Below are 23,919 nucleotides of genomic sequence, written 5' to 3'. Positions count from 1 at the left end.
TCAACTAGCAGAGTGAGTAGATCTGTTTTAATTTGGTGGTAAACTAGTCTCATTGTTGAGCTTTTATTTTGACACATAAAAAAAATGAAGATCCTGCATGTGATGGATGGAGGATTATACTGTTTTTTTTTTGTTACAGTCCATCATTTGTGCGTTGGTTGTTGCAGCCATCACTCCCAGTTGTCCCTCTCTGTTGGTGAAAAAGACAAATGTGTTGTGATGACACAGCCATACTGTTCATTTCATCATTTCATCAGTATGCCAGTCCCGTCAGGCTTCATACATGATGAAGTGCCTCAGTGACTTCTTTATTAGATTCCGACGCGCTGTTATTAATTAATCCTGTTTTCATTCTTGTCAATCTTGGGAGACCTCCCACCTGTCACCCCCTGACAGGATCAAGGCTGCTGATGCCTTTTGCAGATCGGAGGAGGGGGTTACACCGCCCAGCACCCTTGTCTTCCAACACTGACGTTACTTGTAAAGCTTCTTAGTGTTAAAGTCGAAGCCTCCATTTTGTGTTTCTGTGTCAGTCCATTCTCACATTGCAGAGAAACAATGGGAATTTTAATGGCAAATGAATTAATTCCGACCCACTTTGACCACATCCCTTTTTCATATTAAACCAAAACGAACAGGAAGAAAATCCCTGCATATAAAGAATTCATGCTGTGGTTTTCATGTAACATGTGCAGCCACTTAAAGAGTCACCAGAGCATGACTCCTCAGAGCTAAATTTCATAATGATCTGAGTTGTATTAGAGGGATTTTTAATTTTTTTTGTGTCTGTATACCTTGGGGTGTCTTGTTGTGTGAGTAATGTTCAGTGTACAGTCTTGTCAGGGAATGTGGTTGAGTTTTTGGATTTGCAATACAATGTAATGTTCAGTAATATATACAGGGTTCCCGCGGGGTCTTAAAAAGTCTTAAAAGTCTTGAATTTATAAGTCTGCATTTACTATCTTAAAAAAAGTCTTTAAAAGGCATAAAATTTGATACGGTGGGTCTTAAGTTCTTTTGCCATAACCTTGTTCACTGTATTGTGTTTAAATGTGAAAGTATTGTTAGTCTACTCAATTCCACCCGTTCCAACCCGATAATTTGTATTATGAAATTAGGAACTAATTATCACTAACTTGGCAGCCCCCGGTGAGAAATGGCACAGAACGGTGGGAATCACAGCGTTGGAGTAAATAAATACATTTTCCTAAGTTCTAGGAGTCACACATTTTTGCCAGTATGGCTGTGAAATGGGCATTAAATTCTGTTCTTAGTAGTCTTAAAAAGGTCTTAAAAAGTCATAAATTTAACTTGTAGAAACCTGTAGGAACACTGTATATAGGGGAAGTTATTATTAGAGGTTGACCGATTATCGGCCAGGCCGATTATCGATGCTGATATTTGGAAATTTGACGTATATCGGTATCGGCCTTTTTTTAATCCGACAGGTCGATATTAAGAAATCAATTTAAAACTGGGTTATTTCGGCTCAGATGCAGCTGCGCCCCCTTCTCTCTCTCTCTCTCTCTGTCTCTCTCCCTCTCTCTCTCCCTCCCTCTCTCTCCTGCCTACTGTCTCCTGCACTATCCACCCCACGCCCTCTGATTGGTTGACGCAGAAGCTGTCCTCACACACACAGACTGGGACTGACTTGGGAAGAGACTGTGTTCTACATACATTTTCTCCATTACTAATACATAGAGCGTTTAGAGCCAGACTGATGAACTCATGTTCTGGTAAAAGCTCATCAGACTCCACCTTAGCGTGCTTCCCTAAAACAAGTGAACTGAGTTTTTTGTGCGCTCTCTCTTAATCACACACACATGCTTTTCTATCAGAGACTGTTTCCATCTCCATATTATCAGCAGTCTTCTTTTAACTAATTCTCAGACATGTCAGGAGGTAATATGTGTTAGCAGAGCTGCAGCTAATGTTTACTCTGCTCAGACGTTCTTCTGCTGCTCACTGAAACATTAGTAATAGTTGTGAGATGTAGAGCACAGGGATGTTTATTACAGTTTCAGAAGAGTTTTCTGCGTTTACCTTTGACACGTGTTTTCTCTCTGGAGCTTCTCACACGAGAAAACTTCACCTCTCCACGGTGTGTACTCCTTCCGCGTCAAAATCTGACGCAGAAGGGGTACCCCCTGCGTCAAATAGTGCCGCTGGGGGGCTCTGACCGCATGCGTCGATTTCTGACTATTAGGGATGAGACTGTGCTGGTATGTAATGTAATAGTGTGTGTTTGCATTAAAGTCACATGAAGAACTCTACAACTCACAACTACTAATGTTGCTGTGAGCTTTCTAGTCCTATGATCTGAAAATTAAAGTGAAGATGAGACAGAGTAAAATTCAGAAGTGATTTATCTGAACATGGTGGAACATTTTAAATCCTGTGTGGGCTCATTAAAGCCCTAAAGGCTGTTTGTGTTCTGTCAGGAGTTTAATTGCACTCATAGCAACTATTATACTTTTTTATGTAGCTTTTGTCATATTAATCATTAATAATGTAGCAACATAGTTTTGAATGACAGGGTCCCTGCTATCGCATGGTAAAATATAAAATTTAATAATGAAATCAACTTAAGGCTTCTCAAATGCTGTAATAAATGAAGCATGATGAGTTGAGCAGATGTCAGCATATGGCCCAAGAGTTTACAAGAGTCTCCCTGTATTTTTGTTGTGTTTGAACTTAAAACAAAGATAAGTCATTATAGTTATATTTAAATTTTACTTTATTTACTGTGGAAAAATTTAAGGGAGCTATTTATTTAAGCTTTTATTCGACTTTATAAGAGATGCTTCTGAGTCTAGGAAATCCATGCACTTCTGGAGCTATTATTTTCTATTGGTTTGATTAAATAAACATGCTTTAGGCATTATCATCAGAATAAGGCTTGCATATCTCACTCATTCAAGTAGCATCTCTCACAAAGTCTGTATTGGATGATGAAACACCCAAACTTCCAGTTATGCTGCTGCTATATAGCACCTAGCACACTGAAAAAAGTTCTTTGAATTTGCTTGATTTTAATGTGTACATCAATCCCACATGAAGAAATAAGTGGAAATTAGCTGTTTGATATAGTGGATATAAAAAGTCTACACACCCTTGTTAAAATGCCAGGTTTTTGTGATGTGACAAAAAAACTAGACCAAGATAAATCATTTCAAAATTTTTTCCACCATTAATGTAACCTATAACCTCTACAGCACAATTGAAAAACCAACTGAAATCTTTTAGGGAGGGGAAGTAAAAATAAACAACTGAGGTAATGTGGTTCCACAAGTATGCACCCTCTTATAACTGGGGATGTGGCTGTGTTCAGAATTAACCGATCACATTTAAACTCATGTTAAATGGTAGTCAGCACACACCTGCCACCATTTTAAGTGTCTCTGATTAACCCCAAATAAAGTTGTACTGTTCTCGTTGGCTTTTCCTGACATTTTTGTAGTCACATCTTACAGCACAAGCCATGGTCCGCAGAGATCTTCCAAAGCGTCAGTGGGATCTGACTGTTCAAAGGTATCAGTCAGGAGAAGGGTACAAAAGAATTTCCAAGGCATTAAATATACCATGGATCCCAGTGAAGACAGTCATCATCAAGTGGAGAAAATATGGCACAACAAGAACCGGACATCCCTATAAAACTAATGATTAGAGGAGAAGAAAACTGGTCAGGGAGGCTGTCAAGAGGCTGACAGCAACACTGAAGGAGATGCAACAATTTATAGCAAATACTTGTGATGTAGTATATATGACAACAGTCTCACATGTCTGGGATATGGGGTAAGGGAGCAAGACCAAAGCCCTTATCTTGTGAAGAAAAGTACCCAAATCCAGCAAATTTTTTTTGAAAAACACATTTTAAATCTCTAACACGTGGGAAAATGTGTAATGGTCGGATGAAACTAAGGTTGAATTTTTTGGCCATAATTCCAAAAGGTATATTTGGCACAAACACAACACTGTTCATCACCAAAAGAACACCATACTTACAGTGAAGCATGGTGGGGGCAGCATCATGCTTTGTGGCTGTTTTTCTTCAGCTGGAGCTCGGGCTTTAGACAAGGTGGAGGGAATTCTGATCAGTTTCAAATACCAGTCAGTGTTGGCACAAAACCTTCAGGCTTCTGCTAAAAAGCTAAAGATGAAGAGGAACTTCATCTCTTAGCGCGGCAGTGATCCAAAGCCCACGTCCAAATCAACAAAAGAATGACTTCACCAGAAGAAGATGAAGGTTTTGGAATGTGTCAGCCAGAGTCCAGACCTGAGTCTGATCGAACATCTGTGGGCTGATCTGAAGAGGGCTGTGCACAGGAGATGCCCTCGCAGTCTGACACATCTGGAGCATTTTTATAAAGAAGAGTGGGCAAATATGGACACATGAAGATGTGCCACGCTGACAGACTCCTACCCAAAAAGACTGAGTGCAGTAATAAAAGCCAAAAGGGCTCTAACAAAGTATTAGTTTAAGGGTATATATATTTATGCAACCAGGTTATTGCAAGATTTTTATTTTTTTTATTTTTCCCCTTAAAAGATTTGTTTTTCAGTTGACTTGTACAGGTTATAGGTCTCATTAATGGTGGTGATTATTTTAAATTACAAAAACCTGGCATTTGAACAGGGGTGTATAGACTTTTTATATCCACTGTATGTAAAATGTATTTTGATGCCTGCATGATCTTCAAAAGTAAAAAATAAAGTCTTTATTTGCATCATATCTCTTGAACCAAACATGTCAACATTAAACAGATGATGGCTGCCTCAGTGTTTGGATGGCCATGGCTTACAGTGATACCAAGTATAATATTACTAGGTGTTTTAGATGAATGGTTTATTAACAGGAAACCATACCAAATTTCATGCCACCTCAAAAGCGGTAGAGGAAAAAATTGACCAAAGAACAAAATAACACCACACACTACGTGCTATAAAACACAATAAATATACACACATTCCCATATAAAGTTGTGCTTCAGTGTATTTGCATCATACAGGGGAAGTAAAATTCAAACTTCAATCATAAATGGCTAATGTTTGACTACATGACATTTGAAATCCTCTCAAAGTACAAAATACTCTACTAAGGTGCAAATACTTTTTCTGTTTTACAGTATTAATGTGACAGAAGAATGTAGGCTGAAGAGCGTGATTTGCTTTAAAGGAGGAAACCCTTAGGAATATTCTCCCCTGAAGCTCTGAAACCTTCAATTAGGGAATTAATTATCGCTTATGCTGCAGCCAGCCTTCAAAGCAGCCTGAACAGCAAGATGTACTGAAGTGAATAAAGCTCAGTGCATATTGTACAGGGGGGTTTTTCAATGGGAAAATATGCCCAGAGTTTGCATGTACCTCTCAATCTCATGCAGTCGGAGATGAACGTCTGATTTTCAAAGCTACCGATTCCTTGTGTTCACATGCTGCCCTAAATTATTCCCTACAGGGCGTTGGATCTAGTACCTTACTGACTGAAAGTGGTCTTTTTTCTGCTCGATAAGTCTGATTTGGCTTTGTCTGGTGATGTGAAATTCATAAAATGCACTTGTAATAGGATTGTGACTGTCCATTTTGTGTGTGCACAGATTGTATAACTGCAATAGCGTTGATAAGGGAAGTCATTGTTACAAAGAAAAGATGAGTCGTGGGGTTTCATTATTGCGCTTAAAAGAAAAGCACTCTTCCCTTTGTATGGACACACAGATAAATATCACTTTGTGACAGCAAGTGCACTGCATTCAAGGAATTATTCTGACATGAAAAGCTTAATTTACTTTTTTAGCCCTCCTGCTTTCCCTCAGCTTGACTTGTGTACTTCAATTTAAGTTATTGATTTTCCACATTTCCCAGAATGACTTTCACCAAACCCATGAGAATCAGTGTGAACCTGTTGGATTTCACAAGGAGGAAAGAGAGACATTGTGGAAATAAAGGTGTAATAGAAATACATTGTGGTGCAAGGATTCTGGATTGAATAGAGGTGTAAAGTGATCTACTTACTTCTCCTTTATGATTGATGAAATCGAAGACTCCTGACCCAGGCGTTAAAGTACACACTGTCACACTGCAGTATGAATATAGACGATACACTACTTCATCATTATATAAATGCACCTTTAACTTTGACCCTTTCACATCCATCGCACTAAATTTGAAGATTGTTTTTGTGATATTTGGTTAGTAAAATAGCAAACAATTATAGCCAAATGGACAAATGTACACGTATATAAACTAATGATTAAATAAAAATGAAAGTAAGTCATATACAATACCAGGATTTAACATAAATTAGATGAAAGCATTAAAATTGGAGTATTATCTTGCAGTTTTTGTTTGTTTTTAATGTGTCATGTGTTTGCTTCAACGTTGTCCTGTGAATGAAATGTGACCAGATGTAGTCGCACATCCTGATATTTTTGTCTGTGCACAGGTCTTGACACTATTCGCCCTTTTTAGGGCTGAGCGATAAAACGATAACAATATATATCACAAAATAACTTTTCCTTGACAGAAATATGAGACATGCTTGACGCAATGTCAACAGAATTCATTCGCCCATGTTTTGACAGACGTAAGAACAGCCAATCATAATTAAGTAGCGCCGCACCCAACCAATCATGCTAGAGCCATGTCAGGTTTGGTTGACGCACACAGCGCAGGTGTAAGAGCCAGCCGCAGCACACAAGCTAATGTTTGGGCTGCAGCGGGAGATGAGTGTTCCCGCGGGCGATGAGTGTTCCCTCGGGAGAAAATTTGACTGAGAACTCAGGCGACTGGGTTACTGAAAAGTAGAGGTGTAACGGTGCACTCGTTTATACAGAACCATTTCGGTTTCGGAGTTGACTAACAAATTTAATGGTCTGTTTTGTCCCTTTTAAAACTTGAAAGCTTTTGTCTGTTGTTCAGACTTTTAGTTTAGTCGTAAATATATGTACCGGTTTTATTTATCTGAAACAGTTGTATAATGTTCTTCAGCACATCTGTCATGTTCAACCTCTGACAGAAAATAAATCATATTTAAATCAAAAATAACCTTCTGATGTCTTCACATCTAACTTATGAGTGACAGAAAATTTAAGCTTGACAAAAACAGTGCTTTGATTTATATCATGATACATATCGATATCATCTGATATAAAAAAAAAATATTGTGATATGATTTTTTTTCCATATCGCCCAGTTCTAGCGCTTTTCCACCAAAATACCAGGAACTTTTATTACCAGGAACTTATTTACTTGGGTAAAAGAATTCCTTGTAATCTGTGTGCTTTGCGTTTCCACTGCACCCCAAAGTTCCGGGTAATTTATTCAAATCAAGCTGATGTCAGATGGGGGAGTGGTAAAAGAAACTGCCCTACACCTCCAGTCCAGTAGGTGGTGGGAAGAAGAAGAAGAAGCTGAAGGCCCAAAAGCACGATGACGCTACAGCGACTGACAAGCACGCATCACTGTTTGTGTTACACAATATGCGCAGGATGGAGGACGCCCAAGTTTTTCTGTTGTTCCTTGTGTTTTCCTACATTGCGAATAAAACCATGTGATCTGAATGGGAAAGATGACAGATATTATTTGCAAAGACATTTGCAAATGCCCAAAGAGAAACTTCTTAAAATAGAAAATGGATTTTACAAGCTGTTGAGGAGATTGACCGTGAGTGGTGTAACGTCTTGAGTACCTTGGGTTATGATTTTTGTAAATTTACTCTAAATACTTGTTCGCGTGTTTGTTTTGACCCCTTTTTGAAAATAGAAATTGACATCTTAAAAGTGATTCTTTCATGGTTACTGAATTCGTTAACGATATACACATGCTGGGGGAAAAAATTAAATCATCAGGTAAGTTTCAGCACCATAAACTTGTTACAGCTGCAGTATTCAAACGTGTTTTAGCTGAACATGTATCAAGTACAGTTCGTGTACTTTCAAAAGTTAAGCTCTAGCACCATAAAATTACACAGTATTTTAAGTGGGGGGTTTTGGTTTAACGTTTTGTTGGTTGTTGAATCACTTAATCCATCTGGAATCCATTTTATGTGAAGTTCTAAAGTCATACAGATTTACTCAAATGCTGGCATGTACTTCTGCTTGCATATTATTTAAAAAAGAACTTATACCCTACTTATATTTTGATGCCTTGTAAATGAAGACACAATATTATGTTAGAATTTATTTATTTTTATTAAAAATTGACACACAAAACAAAAGGTGCAAAAAACAAGGTGCCTTAAGATTAAAAAGGAGATATACATCTGTGAAAGGTTAGGGCTTCTGGACAAGTGTCTGGACAAGCCAGAAGGCCAGTCTGGAACTCCCTCTCTTGCCGTCTTGCGTTGTGCGCATCCTCTCAAAGACCGTTGTGGTCCTTTAGTTTCTTATAATCCTGCTTAAGTTTCTTCAGGTTTTCTCATATTTGTTTAGGCATGTGTCTTACATTTAGCTCCACCAGCTTGTTGGCTAATTTTACATAAACTCGATCATTTCGTGTTGTTGATTCAAAGTCCATCTGAATTTCTTCCTCTGGAAATACGTTCAAAACAGCCTGGACCTCCTTGTCTGTCCACTTGTCGTAGCTTCTCTTTCAGGCCATTTTCAGAATTATCAAAAGACGAAGCTTGTGGAAATGAAATAAAACAGTTTGCTGCTGCACAGTGGCTTAATGGCGGGTCAACGGAGTGCTGAACGCTGCAGGTGTAATCCACCAATCAACGTTCTCCAGCACATAGCCCCACCCCTCAAGAATTCCAGGTAATCTGAAAAGTACTACCTCCCTACCAGGAGCTTCTTCAGGGAAAGTTTGGAGGTGAGGGAAAGATTTTTACCCTGGTAATTTAGGTGGAAGCGCACCGGGGTTTTCCAAAGTTTCCTGTAATACTAAAAGCTCCTGCAGTGGAAAAGGGTCTTATGACACTGCACTCTGTGTTGTTGCATACTGCATAGTTAATGTACCACACTAGAACCACAACATTTGCTGTTGGTTTCACTGATTTTGCTGCTGTGAAGGACCAATGTAGAAGTGATGGAACTATCTGCACTATAAGACATTTCATTACATCAGAAAAACACTTACCCAATGATCTCGCAGTACAAATTCTACTTTATGAGTACTTCCTCCCATTTCTCTCTGTAATTTTGTCTAATTTTGCACATTACAGCTTAGTGTAAAGGACATAAATTGGCTTAGAACTGAGTAAGTGTTTTGATGTAAGTCATCAAAGATAGAAAACTGTTGCATTGTGTTTGATTCATAGCATAAAACCAGTCTTTTGACAGTGCTAACCAATCATTTACTCTAGGTTTATTTCAGTTTGTGTGTGTTTTACAGCCAAATTGTTAAATCAAATGCGACATACATGCTATACACAATGCAAATAAAGTAAAACTACTATTTGGGACAGTCTTCAAGCATTTGTCTTTCCTGGCTCTGGGAACTGTAGAAACTGACCCTTTTCATCAGTTTGTTGGATGCATTTGAAAGATGATCATATGTGGAATTCCCTAAGCAGCATCCATTCTGTCTGTCACTACAGGGGGAATATGGATGGGTTTGGATTTATTCAGCCTATTATGTTGTAAAGTGACTTGATTATGATGTTTCTGATCATTTTCAAGCCAGAGCTAAGAGATGTGTAAATGCATATAATACCAAATGTTGTATTAGCATATGTTTTATTAATTAGTTAAAAGATAGTATGCTGGAAAATATGCAAAATGAAAAGTGAATGATTAGAGCTGGATGTATCCTATCAGTGAGTTCAAGACACTACAGTACTGTACTTCCCTACAGGCATACTTTTGCTATTTATTTTCCCCATTTCACTCTGAAGGAGGATATTTCATGTTACTCAGCACTTTGTCACAGCTCCACAGAGGCCCAGTGCATCTCTCTAAATACTTTTTTTCCCTCTTTATTACTGAAACTGACACTATTTGAAAATATGTAACGTAGCACAGTTATATTTTTGTGATCCACGGAGAGAGCCTGCTGTTCTGATGTCAGTTTCTAAATCAGCTGAATCTAGAGGGAGCTCCTTAAAGCTTCCTGCATATTCTATTAAGCTGCTCATTGTCATTCTATACCTGATTTTAATTAAGACTAGTAGGAGCCTGAGTCAGACTCTGTGCCTTTTACTATATGTCTGTGTATGTGCATCCATGGCTACGCTGGGTTTTGCTCTGAGGCGAGGTAGACAGTCGTCATGCCTGTTTCGGAGCTCTCTGCAGCTCCATTCTTTTCTACTAATCTCCCTTGAATGATGGACATATTCATTCATTAGCATCCATATGATTGTAAGCTCCACTGGCAAAGCTATGCAGATGATGTAAGGCCTGGTTAATCTAACTAACTACTTCACAAAAGAAGGATTCTGTGCCACTCCTGGGTTAACCACTTTATTTTCTAAGAATGTGAGATACAGTAACACTGTTGTTCTTCAAGTAAAAGCTGGAATGTGATAATGGCCGGGTGTGTGGTCGACACCGACAACTACAGGCACGTTTCTACCACTTGGGTTTAATAAAAGTAGCATTTTGTTCTTGTTCAGGGCTGGGTATAAGAACATCATGCCAGTCCTCAGTGGAATGATCCAGTACTGATGATCAGTATTTTTTTTTTGGCTATTAAAATTAGCTACAGCTATTGATTAATCTATCAATTATTTTCTTCAATTCAATTAAACGATTATTTGAACAGGTAAAAAAAATAGTAAAAATGTGAAACAGACATACCTGAAAATGACAAACAACTTGTCCTTTATTCCAGAACTAGCTGAAACAGCAACCACAAAAAGTCTAAAAGTAAAAGGATATATACAAAATATCTACATAGAAATAACAACAGTATAAAAATGTATATTTAGATTTAAAAAAAAATCTATAGATATAACCATCAAGCAAGTCAAATGACATTTACAAACAATATGTGTACTGCACTCTTCAACTTAAGATGGAACTAACTAGGGATGTAACGATTACCGGTATAACGATAAACCACGGTAAAATTGCCAACAGTTAGTATTACCGTTTAAATTCTAATCATCATGATAACAGTGTTTGATTACCACACTTTTAAGGGAAAAAAAACCCATGTAAAGATCTGCTTTTATGTCAAATGTTTGAGTATAATTTATTAACATTTTGATTTTATATGCTGAATATTTGGAACCACATTCACTTTTAAAGAATTTGAAAAGGTTTGTTAAGCATCTTTGTGTTATTTATGCAATAAATTACATACATTTTTCAAATCGGATTTTAGATATTTTTTTGTGTTTTCTGGCCTTTTCTGTTGATATAGTAGGTTAAAGTGAAAAAATAATAGACAGATGCTTAAAAAAAAAAAGATACCCAACATGGCTATAGTAAACATTTCTTTATGTAGTGTGTGTATCAGTACTTTTTGAACATTTTGAGCACAGTTTCAACAATACCGCGATAGTAATGATAACCGTGATAATTTTCGTCACAATAACCGTGATATGAAATTTTCAAATTGTTACATCCTTGAACTAACATACAACTTTGTGTTGATCCTGTCGTTATCACAGGTGAGAACACACACTGAGGAAAAAAAAAACAAAAAAAACAAGAAAAGCACTCAGAGAGTGCAGACCTCCGACAAGGCAGATCAGTGGGCCCCCGTGGCCCCCCCACCCCTGATCACCACCAAAAATTTAATCATTTCTTCCTGTGCCAGTATCAACATTTCCTGAAAATTTCATGAAAATCTGTCCATAACTTTTTGAGTTATCTTGCTAACAAACAAACAAACATGCATGCACGCACACAAACACACAAAGCAAAGCAATCACAATACCTCTTGGTGGAGGAAATGAAAGCAGCAGTCACTATTCAAGGAAATACGGTATTAGCAGAGTGACATTTTGATTTTATTAGTGCTATGAGAAATAAACAAAGCTCCCCATTAGCATAAAACTCTTTCATTCTCGTAATCTCTCCACTAAGACTCTATTGGTCCCTTGGAATAATTTGGTCTCATCACACTCAGGTAATAAGTGTTGATAGTGGCGGTACAGCGCTTCGGTTCAATAGATGGTGCTGAGCACGGGTGTGGAAAATGAAGCTCCTGAGCAGTCGATTTCAATGGGGAATTGTGATTAATTGCAATCGATAGTGTTAACTGCGACACTCACCACTTCCCTTCTCCAGTGCCCAGTCCTGACCCACATCTAATATGCTTATACACAGGCCAGGAAGTGCACATACACACATGTGGAGATGCACTTGTAATGGGGAGATCTTAAGGTGAAACATCCAGTTAATTAAGAACACAACGTGTGTTCGTGACTGTATTTTAACTCACAGCTCTGAGTTTAGAGTTCTGCATACATTCATTTACAAACAAACAAACACAGTCGAACTGATGAAGTCAGCCTGAGATTGTGATGAGGTTGGAGGAACTGAGGATTAGTCGATGAAGAGCTGGGAGCAAATGCTGAGCTGCAAAGTGCAACAGTCAAAGTTAGAAAGGAGCTTGTTCATATCTGGAGTTAAAATGCATCCTGACTGATCCAAATCACAGGTGGTCAGTTGGAATGTAAGGTGTAGAGCTGCAACTATCGATTAAATTTCATTTAATTCAATGGTTATTTGAACAGGCAAAAAATATAAGTAAAGTACAAGTAAAAATGTGAAAAAAAACTTGTCTGAAAATGACAAACAACTTGTCCTTTATTCCAGAACCAGCTGAAACAACAAAGAAACCACTTTTTTCTTTTCTTTTCTTTTCTTTTCTTTTCTTTTCTTTTCTTTTCTTTTCTTTTCTTTTCTATTCTATTCTATTCTATTCCTCAAGCCTTGATGTAAAGTTATGGTTGTATCTCAGCTATTTGACCCTAAACCTTAACTTGTGGCCATCGTCTCCACCCTCTTCATTTGTCATTTACAGTCCATCATAGAGACCCTGTCTGTAGTTTAAGTTTCATTCTCCATCAATATATGTGCTCAAGTATTCTGTCTCAATCCAGTGAGTGCAGTTGTTTGATCTATGCATGGAATTCCTTCAAGTGTTTGTTGTTTATTACGCTACATAGTGAAGCCGTTATAAAAGCTGCATGGCTGCGTTTGTCAAATAAAGTTAGACAAATACATCAGGTTTGCTACATGTCGGGCAGATACTGGCCTTTTATTAAATATCAGACACCAGCCACTGCATGGTGTCCACTTTTGTAAATAAAGTAAAGTATATGAATGTGTCACTTCTCAATGCACAAACTATGTACTGCCCCAGGAAACAGAAATGCCTCCCTAGTGGATTTGTGAAGCATAGACATTTGGAAGAAAAATAAAAAGTGCTCTTAAGAATAGTACCTTAACCTTTTCATGCATAAATTATTATTAGACTGAATGCAATTATTTCTCCCAAAAAAGATTTAAATGTGTCCGATTGGATGAATGAGTGGGGTACATGTTTTACAATCGACTGTTTGTAGCTTAAACACAACTTTAGTCATAAATGTGTTTTTTAATGTAGTGTCCAAAAGCCTCTCTTCATAAAACTAACATACGATTGATTCAGGAAAACTTAATGTAAAATGTATCTGTAGTGGATATATATTGATAATTATTTAGACAATTCATGCAGTAATTCTGGTTCTACAGTACTATATCTAGACCAAAGATGACTCATTGGGATCAATTATTGCAAAACAATTTGGTTTAAAGTAAAGTTTGGTGACACCATACATGAAAGGGTTAATTTCGCAAGATTCTCGATGCCATTACACAACTTAGATACAACACCTAAGCAGAAAACAATGATTTGAGTTATTTTCTAAATATTGTAATAAAGTAAAGCACAAATTTTTTTTAACAAAGATTTTAGTCACAAAACCCTGATTTAGATATCAAATAGTAAGCTTTGGTTCACACTTGCATGACTTGATATTATGTTTTTTGACACTCTAGGCCTATATTTTCAATTAATATTTCAGTTTATTCAGATAGAAATAAATGGAAAGATATGAGATATTCATTTTTGCTATGGAACCCGCTATGAACATTCTTTACATTCAATCTATTGTTTGTCTTGATACTAAATATTAATTGAAAATGAAATATGTGATTAATCCTTAAATGCTACCCAGACTTTTTTCCCCCATGCTCTACAGCTGTTAATCTGTAGAAGTAGTATCTGATTCAACCGGGAGGTTCTGTGACTCTAATCTAAATGATTTAGTTGAGGATTTTTCTACCCTGCCGTGATTATGCAGGGGGTGATTGGCAGCTTCGATATAAAAATATCAGCTCTGGCATCAGCTAAGCCCATATTAGTTGAACTATTGTGCTGAGATAGAAGTCAGAGAAGCTGTGTGCATTGGCCCGGGCCTGAAGGGGAGTCTGTAGCTGTTTGGGGCCTTATCTCGGAGTGTGATTTACCCTGGAGCCGCTCTTGGCAGGAGATTTGAAGAGGTGAGAGGGGCAGCATCACCGAATCATCACTCAGCAAGACTTTGAGCAGCACTTCTGCCAAAGAGCACACGGCAAATGCTTATTCGCAGATAGATCAACATGCGCTCACTCCAGCTTCTTTATTTAGTCACTAAAATGATCATTTATTAATTTCTGCGTCTCTCACACACACACACACTCACACGCACACCACATCTCCACGGAGACAACCACAGTCAACCCAAAAACTCAAGAGGCCCTCCATGATAATAACACAGCATGATATTCTTTTCATTCCAGATAGAGTGGCCTTCTCACTTTTTGAAAACAACTCTTCCTTCTCTTTCTCACTAACAAAACCCGAGAACACTATTTGGAGTTTACACATTATAAGTTCTTTCTAATTGAAGCTATTGTGTGTGTATGATTGTTTTGTTCGTGGACCTGCAAGTGTTGGTTTCAGATCAATGGCTTCAAACACAGGAAATAATTATTTTGCCAAGATGAAAGTTGGGGTACAGCGTTGCGCAAACACCCCTTAGATCCAGCCTTTTTTAATTAGTGCTGTGTGTCTCCTACACCACATGGCAAATTAACATCCACCATCAAAGATAAGTGATTGCGCTGCTTTGCGTACGTGTGGTTGCCTGTGTGTGTGTTTGAAGATTTGTTTGTTCAAGAGGTCTGGGCTGGATGGGGGTTACATTTTTGGCCTGCTTCACTGCTGAGAAACCTGAATATGGATGGCAACATGTCACCTCCAATATGCTGTTATACTCTCCAGTATTATAGTCTCAGCTAAATATTGTCTCCTCATTTAACACAGATATTTCATCCAACTTCACTAGGTCCTTAATCAACCAGCTTTTCATTCAGACAGAGTGCAAACATGATTTCACTCTTGTTTTAAATAGAAATAAATTGTTTGTATTATAATATTAGCTGTCAGTTTCAGATCGGAGCCTTTCTCAGTGTAACTGAAAACATATTATTCAGACCTTTTGCAAAACTTTCCACGTGCAAAAGTCCAGCCTGCTACTCGCATTATTATTAAATTATTTCTTTATTCTAAAGTAATAAATTTGATTAGTTGTGATAGTTTTGTTGTGACTTTGCCAAATGGGTCACAGAAATATTTTTTTCCAATTGCCAGAGGAAAATATACTGCAATAATATGACACATGAAGTCATGTTTCATGCTTAACTCATCAAAGCCTCGTGGAATGTGGAGGAAAAACCTCAGTGGTAAAACAAGGCGGAAATTACATAAAGGATGTAACAAGACAGAAATGACATAAAACATGTTAGATGAAAAGGATGTATAAGATGTAAAAAATAACTTGACAGTGGAAAAGCGAATAAAAATGTAAAATCTAATGCAATTCATAATTTTTTTGTACATTTGGGCCCTGAAAAGACACTGAAATATCTCCTTGGGGTCTCAAGCTTGAAAAGTTCTGGTTTTAATGATGACAGAGTATGCATCTGTATAGTTTGTCCCCTTATGAGCTTCAATATTAACAAAATAAATGGTGGGAAAATCAAAGTATTGTGTTGATGGCATAGGACAGACTTTTTTTTTTTTTTTTTTTTGAAAATTCCAAAGCAAACCTTGTAATTGTCTGTGGAAACTACTGCCTTTTCCCTGTACAGCGCACAGATGTTTGTGGTCTTACTGAATGAATGAATCCTCATTACATGGATTTTTTACAGCAGAGACTTCCTAAAGATGCGGGAGACTTTTGTGACCAATTTTTCATCAAATCTGTCAAACCTCAGTCATATCCTCAGTATCACGAATCTGTAAGTCTTTCTGTGATTACTCACCTGAATCTCTTGCATCACAGTCAACAATTTCTTAGTGCCATCCACCATAAACAAACCATGTCTTTACAAACGGAGCCGGGAGGTAACTCGGGCATCTTCGGAATTTTGTCGCGACACGCATTGTGGGAAACAGAGGCTCGCGCAGCCGCCTGGCAGCAGCAGCTGCTACAGACACGACGTGGAAACGGCAGGAGCTCCCTTCGCTCTATGCATATTCCTCCAGCTGTTTCCGTCGTGTTTGTTTCATTCATATAATATCATATGGTTGTGCTGCCGCTGCCAGGCAGCTGCGCGAGCCTCCATTTCCCACAATGCATGTCGCGACAAAATTCCGAAGATGCCTGAGTTACTTCCCGGCTCTGTTTGTAAACACATGGTTTGTTTATGGTGGATGGCACTAAGAAATTGTTGACTGTGATGCAAGAGATTCAGGTGAATAATCACAGAAAGACTTACAGATTTGGGATACTTAGGCTATGACTGAGGTTTGACAGATTAGATGAAAAATTGGTCACAAAAGTCTCCGGCACCTTTAAAGATGCACAGCAAACATACTAAAGAAGGCCTGTGGCATATGGTCCCCATTTTTACAGTCATTTAGCACTTTTTGATGTCCTTCAATAAAATAATATATGATGTAAAGGAACAACCTGCAAAAATTAGGTGTCGTTTTAAATACTGAACGGGTAAAATATACAGGAAGCTTTGATTAATGGATGGATACCAATACCTTCTTTCATCAAAAATATGCCAACATGTACAAGTTCATTGTTACTAAATGGATGTAAAAGCTGGTTTAACAGTGTCTTTGTGTCCTTTTTCAGGGATGCCGAGGTTTAGCAGTCAGCCGGCAGCCGCCACGGCCCATCTAGGGGACAGTCAGGTGATGTCCTGTGAAGTGAACTCAGACCTAGTGCCCTTCACCCGGTGGGAGAAAGACCGTCAGCCACTGGAACTCAACACCAGACTGGTCCAGCTGCCCAACGGTGCCCTAGTGGTCAGCAATGCCTCGGAGGCTGACGCTGGCCTGTTTCGCTGCCTGGTGGAGAACGTGGGGGCATCGAAGTCCAGCGACGAGGCCCAGCTCCAGATAGTACCAGGTAATCAGGAAGAAAAAAATCTAATTTATGCTCTGAAAATGTAGATATTTCTTAGACATTACAAAATGAATTTTGATGCAGAGATTTCATTCTGTGGCTTATACTTTAATTAGTTTCTAAAACTAAACTAGAGCAGCAGCTAACGATTCTTTTTGTCGTCGATTAAGCTACTAATTATTTTCTTCAGTTCGATGAAATGGTTATGGAAATAAGCAAACAAAAGTTTTTAAAAAAAATGCAAAACACATGTCTGAAAATGGCAAACACCTTGTGCTTTATTCCAGAACCAGCTGAAACAACAACCACAAAAAGTATAAAAGTAAAAGGATATATAAAAAACATCTGTATAGAAATAACAACAGTATTAAAGTGTATATACAATATAGCTATAGATATAAACAACAAAAAGGCTTTGATTCAGGAAAATTGTAATTTAATTTTTTTAATCGATTCAAGTTAATTGTTACAGCTCTAAACAGAAATAATTTGTATCATTGCTTGTCCTCAGTAGGTAGATACCTATTAGTAAAACATTTTCACATCCTTACTGTGCAATTAAGCAGTGCTTCAAGACTACTGTAGAGCCTCTAGTACAGCAAATTGAAATTAATTTATAGTTCAGTGCTTGATTTGATTACAGAGGCTCATGGTGTCCTCTCTGGGTTTCTCCTTTCTTGTAACATGAACACATCAACCTAAATGTCAACAGTAAAGAAGTGGAAGCCTAAAGGAGGGGTAGAAATCTCAGTGGGGTTATCAGTGATGCCACAATACCGCAGTAGTAACTCAGAGGGGCTGAATTCCACTGTGGCAGCGTCTCGTCTCACCCCTTCCAGAAGTTTTATTTACTGAGTTGTTCAGCACTAGGCTCCCGCCAGCACAGAGAAGATATTAGAGGTCATAAATCAGACTTCAACAAGACCCCAGTGAGGGCTTTTATCTCTTTATGTCTCCTCTAAGGATGTCTCATGGAGTGTCAAAGGACTGGTGTGTACAGAAGGAAATCTCATAAACCTGTGAGAGGAAATTTAAGAAAATTTGTTTTTGTTGTCACCAGATGTTAAAGCTACAGATTTATATTTGTACTCATGTAGTCTCTTTAACCTATAAAGACCCAGAACTATTGTTTTGTGGTGACTTCCAAATGAATTTTTCTCTACATCTAACCATTACCAAGTCATTTATCACTATATCACTACATATTATATTATTCTTTGCATTTGTGCTGTGAAAATCAGGTATTTTAAATTTTTTATTTACTGACCATTAGGGATGTAACGATATGAAAATTTCATATCACGGTTACCATTATTGTCGTAGTATTGTTGAAATGTTCTCAAAATGTTCAAAAAGTTCTTATATACACACAAATAATTTAACCAAGTTGTATTTTGGAAAAAAAAAAACAAAACCCAAAAACAAATAAAATAATAAGCACAATGTACTCTCTCTTGGCAGAAACATTCAAATATTAATATATAAAGATCAAACATACAAATGTGCATTAAAGATGGAACCTTGTGGCCATTGTTTGACCATTTTCCATATCAAGTTTGAGTTGTTTTAGTTTCTTTTTCATAGATAGTTTCTCTCTCTCTTTCTCTCTCTCTCTCTCTCTCTCTCTCTCTCTCTCTTTAAGTGTGGTAATCAAACACGGTTATCATGATAATTAGAATTTAAACAGTAATACTAACCGTCGGGAATTTTACCATGGTTTGTCGTTATACCGGTAATCATTACATCCCTACTGACCATGTAGATGTTCATAAAAGCTATGAGTAAATTCAATAGTGATTATAACAAAGCAGAGAAAACATGACATTTTCAATAAAATATATCATTAATTCTACCTAAAAAGAAGTGTCTACAACCACTGTCATTTGTCAAACTATATGGGTTTTATTGTTGAACCAATTTTAGAATGGAGGAATGTGGTTTCCTTGTTCACTACAGAGATTATAGATGCATCTGAAAATCCATCTATCTGAAAAAGACATCTGATGGTGTTGAAAAGCTGAGAAACTGCATTTTATCTCATTTCACTGTATTGATATGATTAGTGGATCAAAAGTTATTAAACATTTTAAATTAGCAGATGCTGTTGGGTCTTTGATGGTTAAAGTCTTCATGAATCGGCTTTAGAATAAATTCACTTGTGTTTTTTGGGAGAAATTAAGTGTCTTCAATGTATATTTCTTTATTTAAAGTTCTACTTGGTTTTTTGCAAGTTTGCAGTATAATTATACATTATGAGAATTTTTATTTCTGCAGTTTTTCTTTTGTCATACTCCTAATTATCCATTTTTGGCCTAGATGTAGTTCTACAAAACCAAAATTACTTCTTGGATTGTCTAATTGATTATTAATTATCCACTATATGTAAATTTTATACAAAGATTTCCAAAATTAATTGCATGTTAGTTTGATGGAGACAGGCTTTTGGACACTATGTTAAAAACATATTTATGATTGAAGTTCTGTTTAAGCTACAAGCAGTCAATTGTAATGTATGTATCTCAGTCATTAGTTAAATTGGACACATTTTAGCCTTTTTGGGGTGGGGTAATCACATTCAGTTTTATAATAAAACATACATGAAAGGGTTAATGGTCTCATGAGTTTATTTGAGCAAGGGGCAGGTCTAAGAAAAAAATCCAAAAAAATTCCAAGGCATTCGCTTCTTAGCGTCTGCATCAATCAGTGAGCGAAAAAGGATCAGAAGATGAGATGACATTTGTTTGAACCCTTGCCCCAAAAAGCTTTGTAATTGAATGTATGAAAAGCGAGTCCTTGGAGCCATCTTGTTTTTTCTTGTGTGTGTGTGTTTTTTTGTTTTGTTTTTTTTCTTTTTTTATGATCAGGCAGTTTGTTTCAGCTGGAAATATATGAGCTCTGAACTCCTAAAGGGTTCAGTACATTTCAGCTGTCTCAGCCATCAACGCAGACATTATTCATCTGACCACTCCAGCTTTGGGTGTCAGGACCAACCGCCCTCCAGACATTAGTTCTTTTGAAATTTTTAAGATAGATGACACCCGTTAAGTAGAAGGCTGCTCTGCTTCAGTTACTCAGTCTAACCTTCACCCTAGCCTTAACCCTCAACTTTTTTTTTCTTCTCCCGTCCAAGAAACTGGAGAAGAGAGGAAGCTGGAGTTCCTGTTGCAGCCTGTGTCCGTGACTAAGGCGGTGGGTGCCACAGTGCTGCTGCCCTGTGTGGTCACCGGTTACCCTGCACCACATGTCCGCTGGATGATGGGAGACAAGCTCCTAGAAGAGAGGTAGGAGCTTTACAGTTGGACTTACCCTCAGACTGGTCAAAGACATGATGATTGACAGATTTTAGTAACCGTGTGTATTAAGGCAGAGGTGTGGCTTTACACTGCACTTTGGACAACAATTCACCAGCCACTGACTCCTCATGCATCTCAGTCTATCATCACTTCTCTGTATAACTGCACACAGCTACTTTTTCATCACTTAATACATCAGAATACTTTAGGAAACTGATGTTTTTATATGTTCATAGTAATAATTCATAAACATGTTCACTGGAAATAAACAAGGCTTTAAGGAGCACTTTTGGTAATGTTTGGTAACCCATAGTTTGGTATAATTGCTCATATTATCATTACAAACATATTCATTGAATCAAATTTATCTGTTCAAATTTGCATTTGTTGCTCGTTGGGAAAAATATAAACTGTGTTTTTCCTATTAATAGTTAACCTAGTACTTATAAACACTCAAAAATGTCTTCCAGCAGCTGCCACATCTAATGCCTTTCTTTAGATTGATTGCTTCCAGTTAGCATAACTGCTCAACTGTTAGTAAATGCATCAATAAATGCATATTTAGTTATATGAAACCTCAAGATTTAACAAGATGAAAGGTATGGTTAGTTAAACTTCATATATATATATATATATATATATATATATATATATATATATATATATATATGTGTATATCCCACTCACTGGGATTGCTACAGTAGTAACACTCCTTGTGAAGGCAACAGTGGTACCAGTAGTGATCGGGGCAGTAACCCCCAGCTGAGTGGATACCAGGAACAGCATCAGAAATCTCTGTCCAAAAGAGCGCATTCCTAGGAACAGCTAGGATCCAGTGTAGAACCCTCAGGCTCCCAGGCCTTGGGTAGGGGACCCAAGCCTGAAGGAGGCACTGCCCAGGTGGGTGAGAAAAAGATTTTTAAAATGTGGTAAGACAGTCAATCTATAAAACAAATTTAATTAGGTGTCATTAATATTCTTAAGCAGTCTCTTATCTAAGTGCTTATTAATGTCAAACAATGTAATGATAAACATCTTTATGATACAATTATTACTCTTCTAAAACATAAAATATGTCAAATGTTGAAAATTCAGTCAGCTGAGATAGTGTATGTATTCCCCCAATGCCAGCTCAGGCATATTTGATACATACCTATTCAGGGCACTGAAAATAATTTTGTGGCATCAATAAAACCATCTCCATCTCCTGAGATGGAAAAAACAACAGTTTTATTACTATCTTATTACTGTTGACCATTATGCCTGTTGCAACTTTGCATCATACCCAAATTCTATCTATTTTATGTGCTATAGTCAAATTAACAATCTCCACTTGAAAGCAAAAACACAAATAATTCATTTTTAAAATATATTTGTATATAAATTCAGGCATTAAGGGGTTAATGTATGATAATAAATGTCATAAAAGGGCTCTATCATCTATCAACTAATGGTTATTCCAAAGTACTGTAACATAAAAAATTAAAAAAAAAAACAAAAAACAGAAAGAAACCCAGAATTCAGTCTCTGTTTCCCATAAAGTCTGCTGTAGTTTTTACAAACCTGTTCACTGTTCACAATCAGCTAGCACACATTTGTAGCTTTTAAAAAGTAACCGTGTCCTCCATGGAGCTGCTGCCTCTGGCCTTCAAGTGCAAACACCTCAACAGTGGAGTCTGCTCCCCAAAGTGTTAATACTATTCTGCCAGTGCTACCCTGAATGCCCGAGGGGAGACCGCGGTGTGCCAACGGAGCCACTCCAGCTCAGAGATGAAGCTGCTGGGTTGCCAGTTGAGGGGAAGTGCACAAATTAAGAGCCAAGAAAGAGTGTCACAACGCCTGTGCTCTCACTCCTCTGGCTCTCATTAGCTCAGGCACAACAGCTCAAACCCCTCTGAGAGAACTGTATTGGACATGAGAAGTTTGATTCTCACCAATTACGAGTGCACTTTGTTTACCTAACCTCAGTGAGTATAGTGCCAACTCAGGAGAATAATAGCTTTGCAACTTTGAGGGGGTCACAAAACGATGCCCATTCATCTAAATCCAGTCCAGTATGAGATTTCTACTTTCATGGAAATTAAAAAAGGTCATCACAGCCCTACCCACAATGCTCTAGTGTGGTGTGAGTTTGAATATCATTAAACTTTTTAATCGTAGTTCAGAGCACAGCACCACATATTAAGTTAAATGTCTTAAGCACCTATGGAATTATCCACGAGTACCCCTGACCTCCAATGGGAGTTGGCTAAAAGAGTTCTTATTAATCAAGCTTGTATTAATTACAAAACACCATCCAGTGTGCATACCCTCCCCCTGGGATGTCTCCATTGGTAATTAGCAAGCTCAACAACCACAGAAGTCTCGATATTGAAGTGGACCCCCATGCTCCCTGCCTTCACAACGGAAATGGATTATGTGGTGAATACATTATGGAAACTGTTCTTTTGATTTTAATATGACATTGACAATTTAAAAGAATAGCCATGGTACTTCCTTTTTTCCTCAGCCTCCTGTCCCTCTTGTTCAACACATAAGAGATAGTGGGGCTGCTGTCAATTAAACTGTGGTGTGGCATCCAGGAAGAGGCAGGGAACATTTAATTGGTTTTCGAAGTGCAGCACAAACAGGGCCTTGAAAATGGTGACACTAAAGCTGCAGACACAAGATGAAAGTTTATGAAGATGTGTCAAAGATAGCAATTTAAGACAAGGTCGCTCACTGACAGAAGGGATTATCTCATTCAGATTCTGTTCCAGTTTGGTCATACCACTTATAGCAGTAGCAGAGAAAGGGTTCTATCCTTAGCCATGGATCATATGGGCTAACATATGAGCAACATGTACCCATGTACAGTAGACAGTAGTAATTCTAAAAATCTCCCTAGTCATTAATTTTTACGTCTCCCACTAGTTGACTTTGTCCTCAGAAGTACTTTAAAGCCATGGTAGAACCCTTCAAACATCTTTTTCAAAATACACTACATAAAAGATTCCTTTTCCAAGTTTCTGTCGGAAGTCTTTGAAGAATCTCATTAGTATGTTATTCATATCCTATCAGAAGACAGACATTGGCGTTTCCTTAATATCACCTGTCCATATTGTCACATAAACCATGTGTGTTTAATAGCTGTTACAGAATTCTTTGATGTCTTCAGTGACAGATGGAGGTTGAAAGAGAAATTTGCAACAGGTGGTTGTCCAATGCTTTTGATAAATAGAAATTTTCTGTGTGAAAATACTGTTTCTTTCTCTTAAGCCCCTTGCTGTAGTCAGGTAATAATTTTGA

General features: G+C 37.6%; 1 protein-coding gene across 1 annotated transcript in view; it reads left to right on the top strand.

Moving 5' to 3' along the window:
• Positions 1–23,919, top strand: part of neo1a (neogenin 1a) — a 244,433-nt gene that overhangs the window by 114,131 nt on the left and 106,383 nt on the right. The window contains 2 exon segments of the mRNA XM_030128363.1: positions 17,066–17,341; positions 20,469–20,619. Coding sequence (XP_029984223.1) covers positions 17,066–17,341; positions 20,469–20,619 — 427 coding nt within the window.

This window comes from Sphaeramia orbicularis, chromosome 3 (assembly GCF_902148855.1).
Source record: "Sphaeramia orbicularis chromosome 3, fSphaOr1.1, whole genome shotgun sequence".
Classification (NCBI taxonomy): domain Eukaryota; kingdom Metazoa; phylum Chordata; class Actinopteri; order Kurtiformes; family Apogonidae; genus Sphaeramia; species Sphaeramia orbicularis.
The sequence above is the reverse complement of the archived record's forward strand: the minus strand, read 5'-3'. Positions and strand labels throughout refer to the sequence as shown.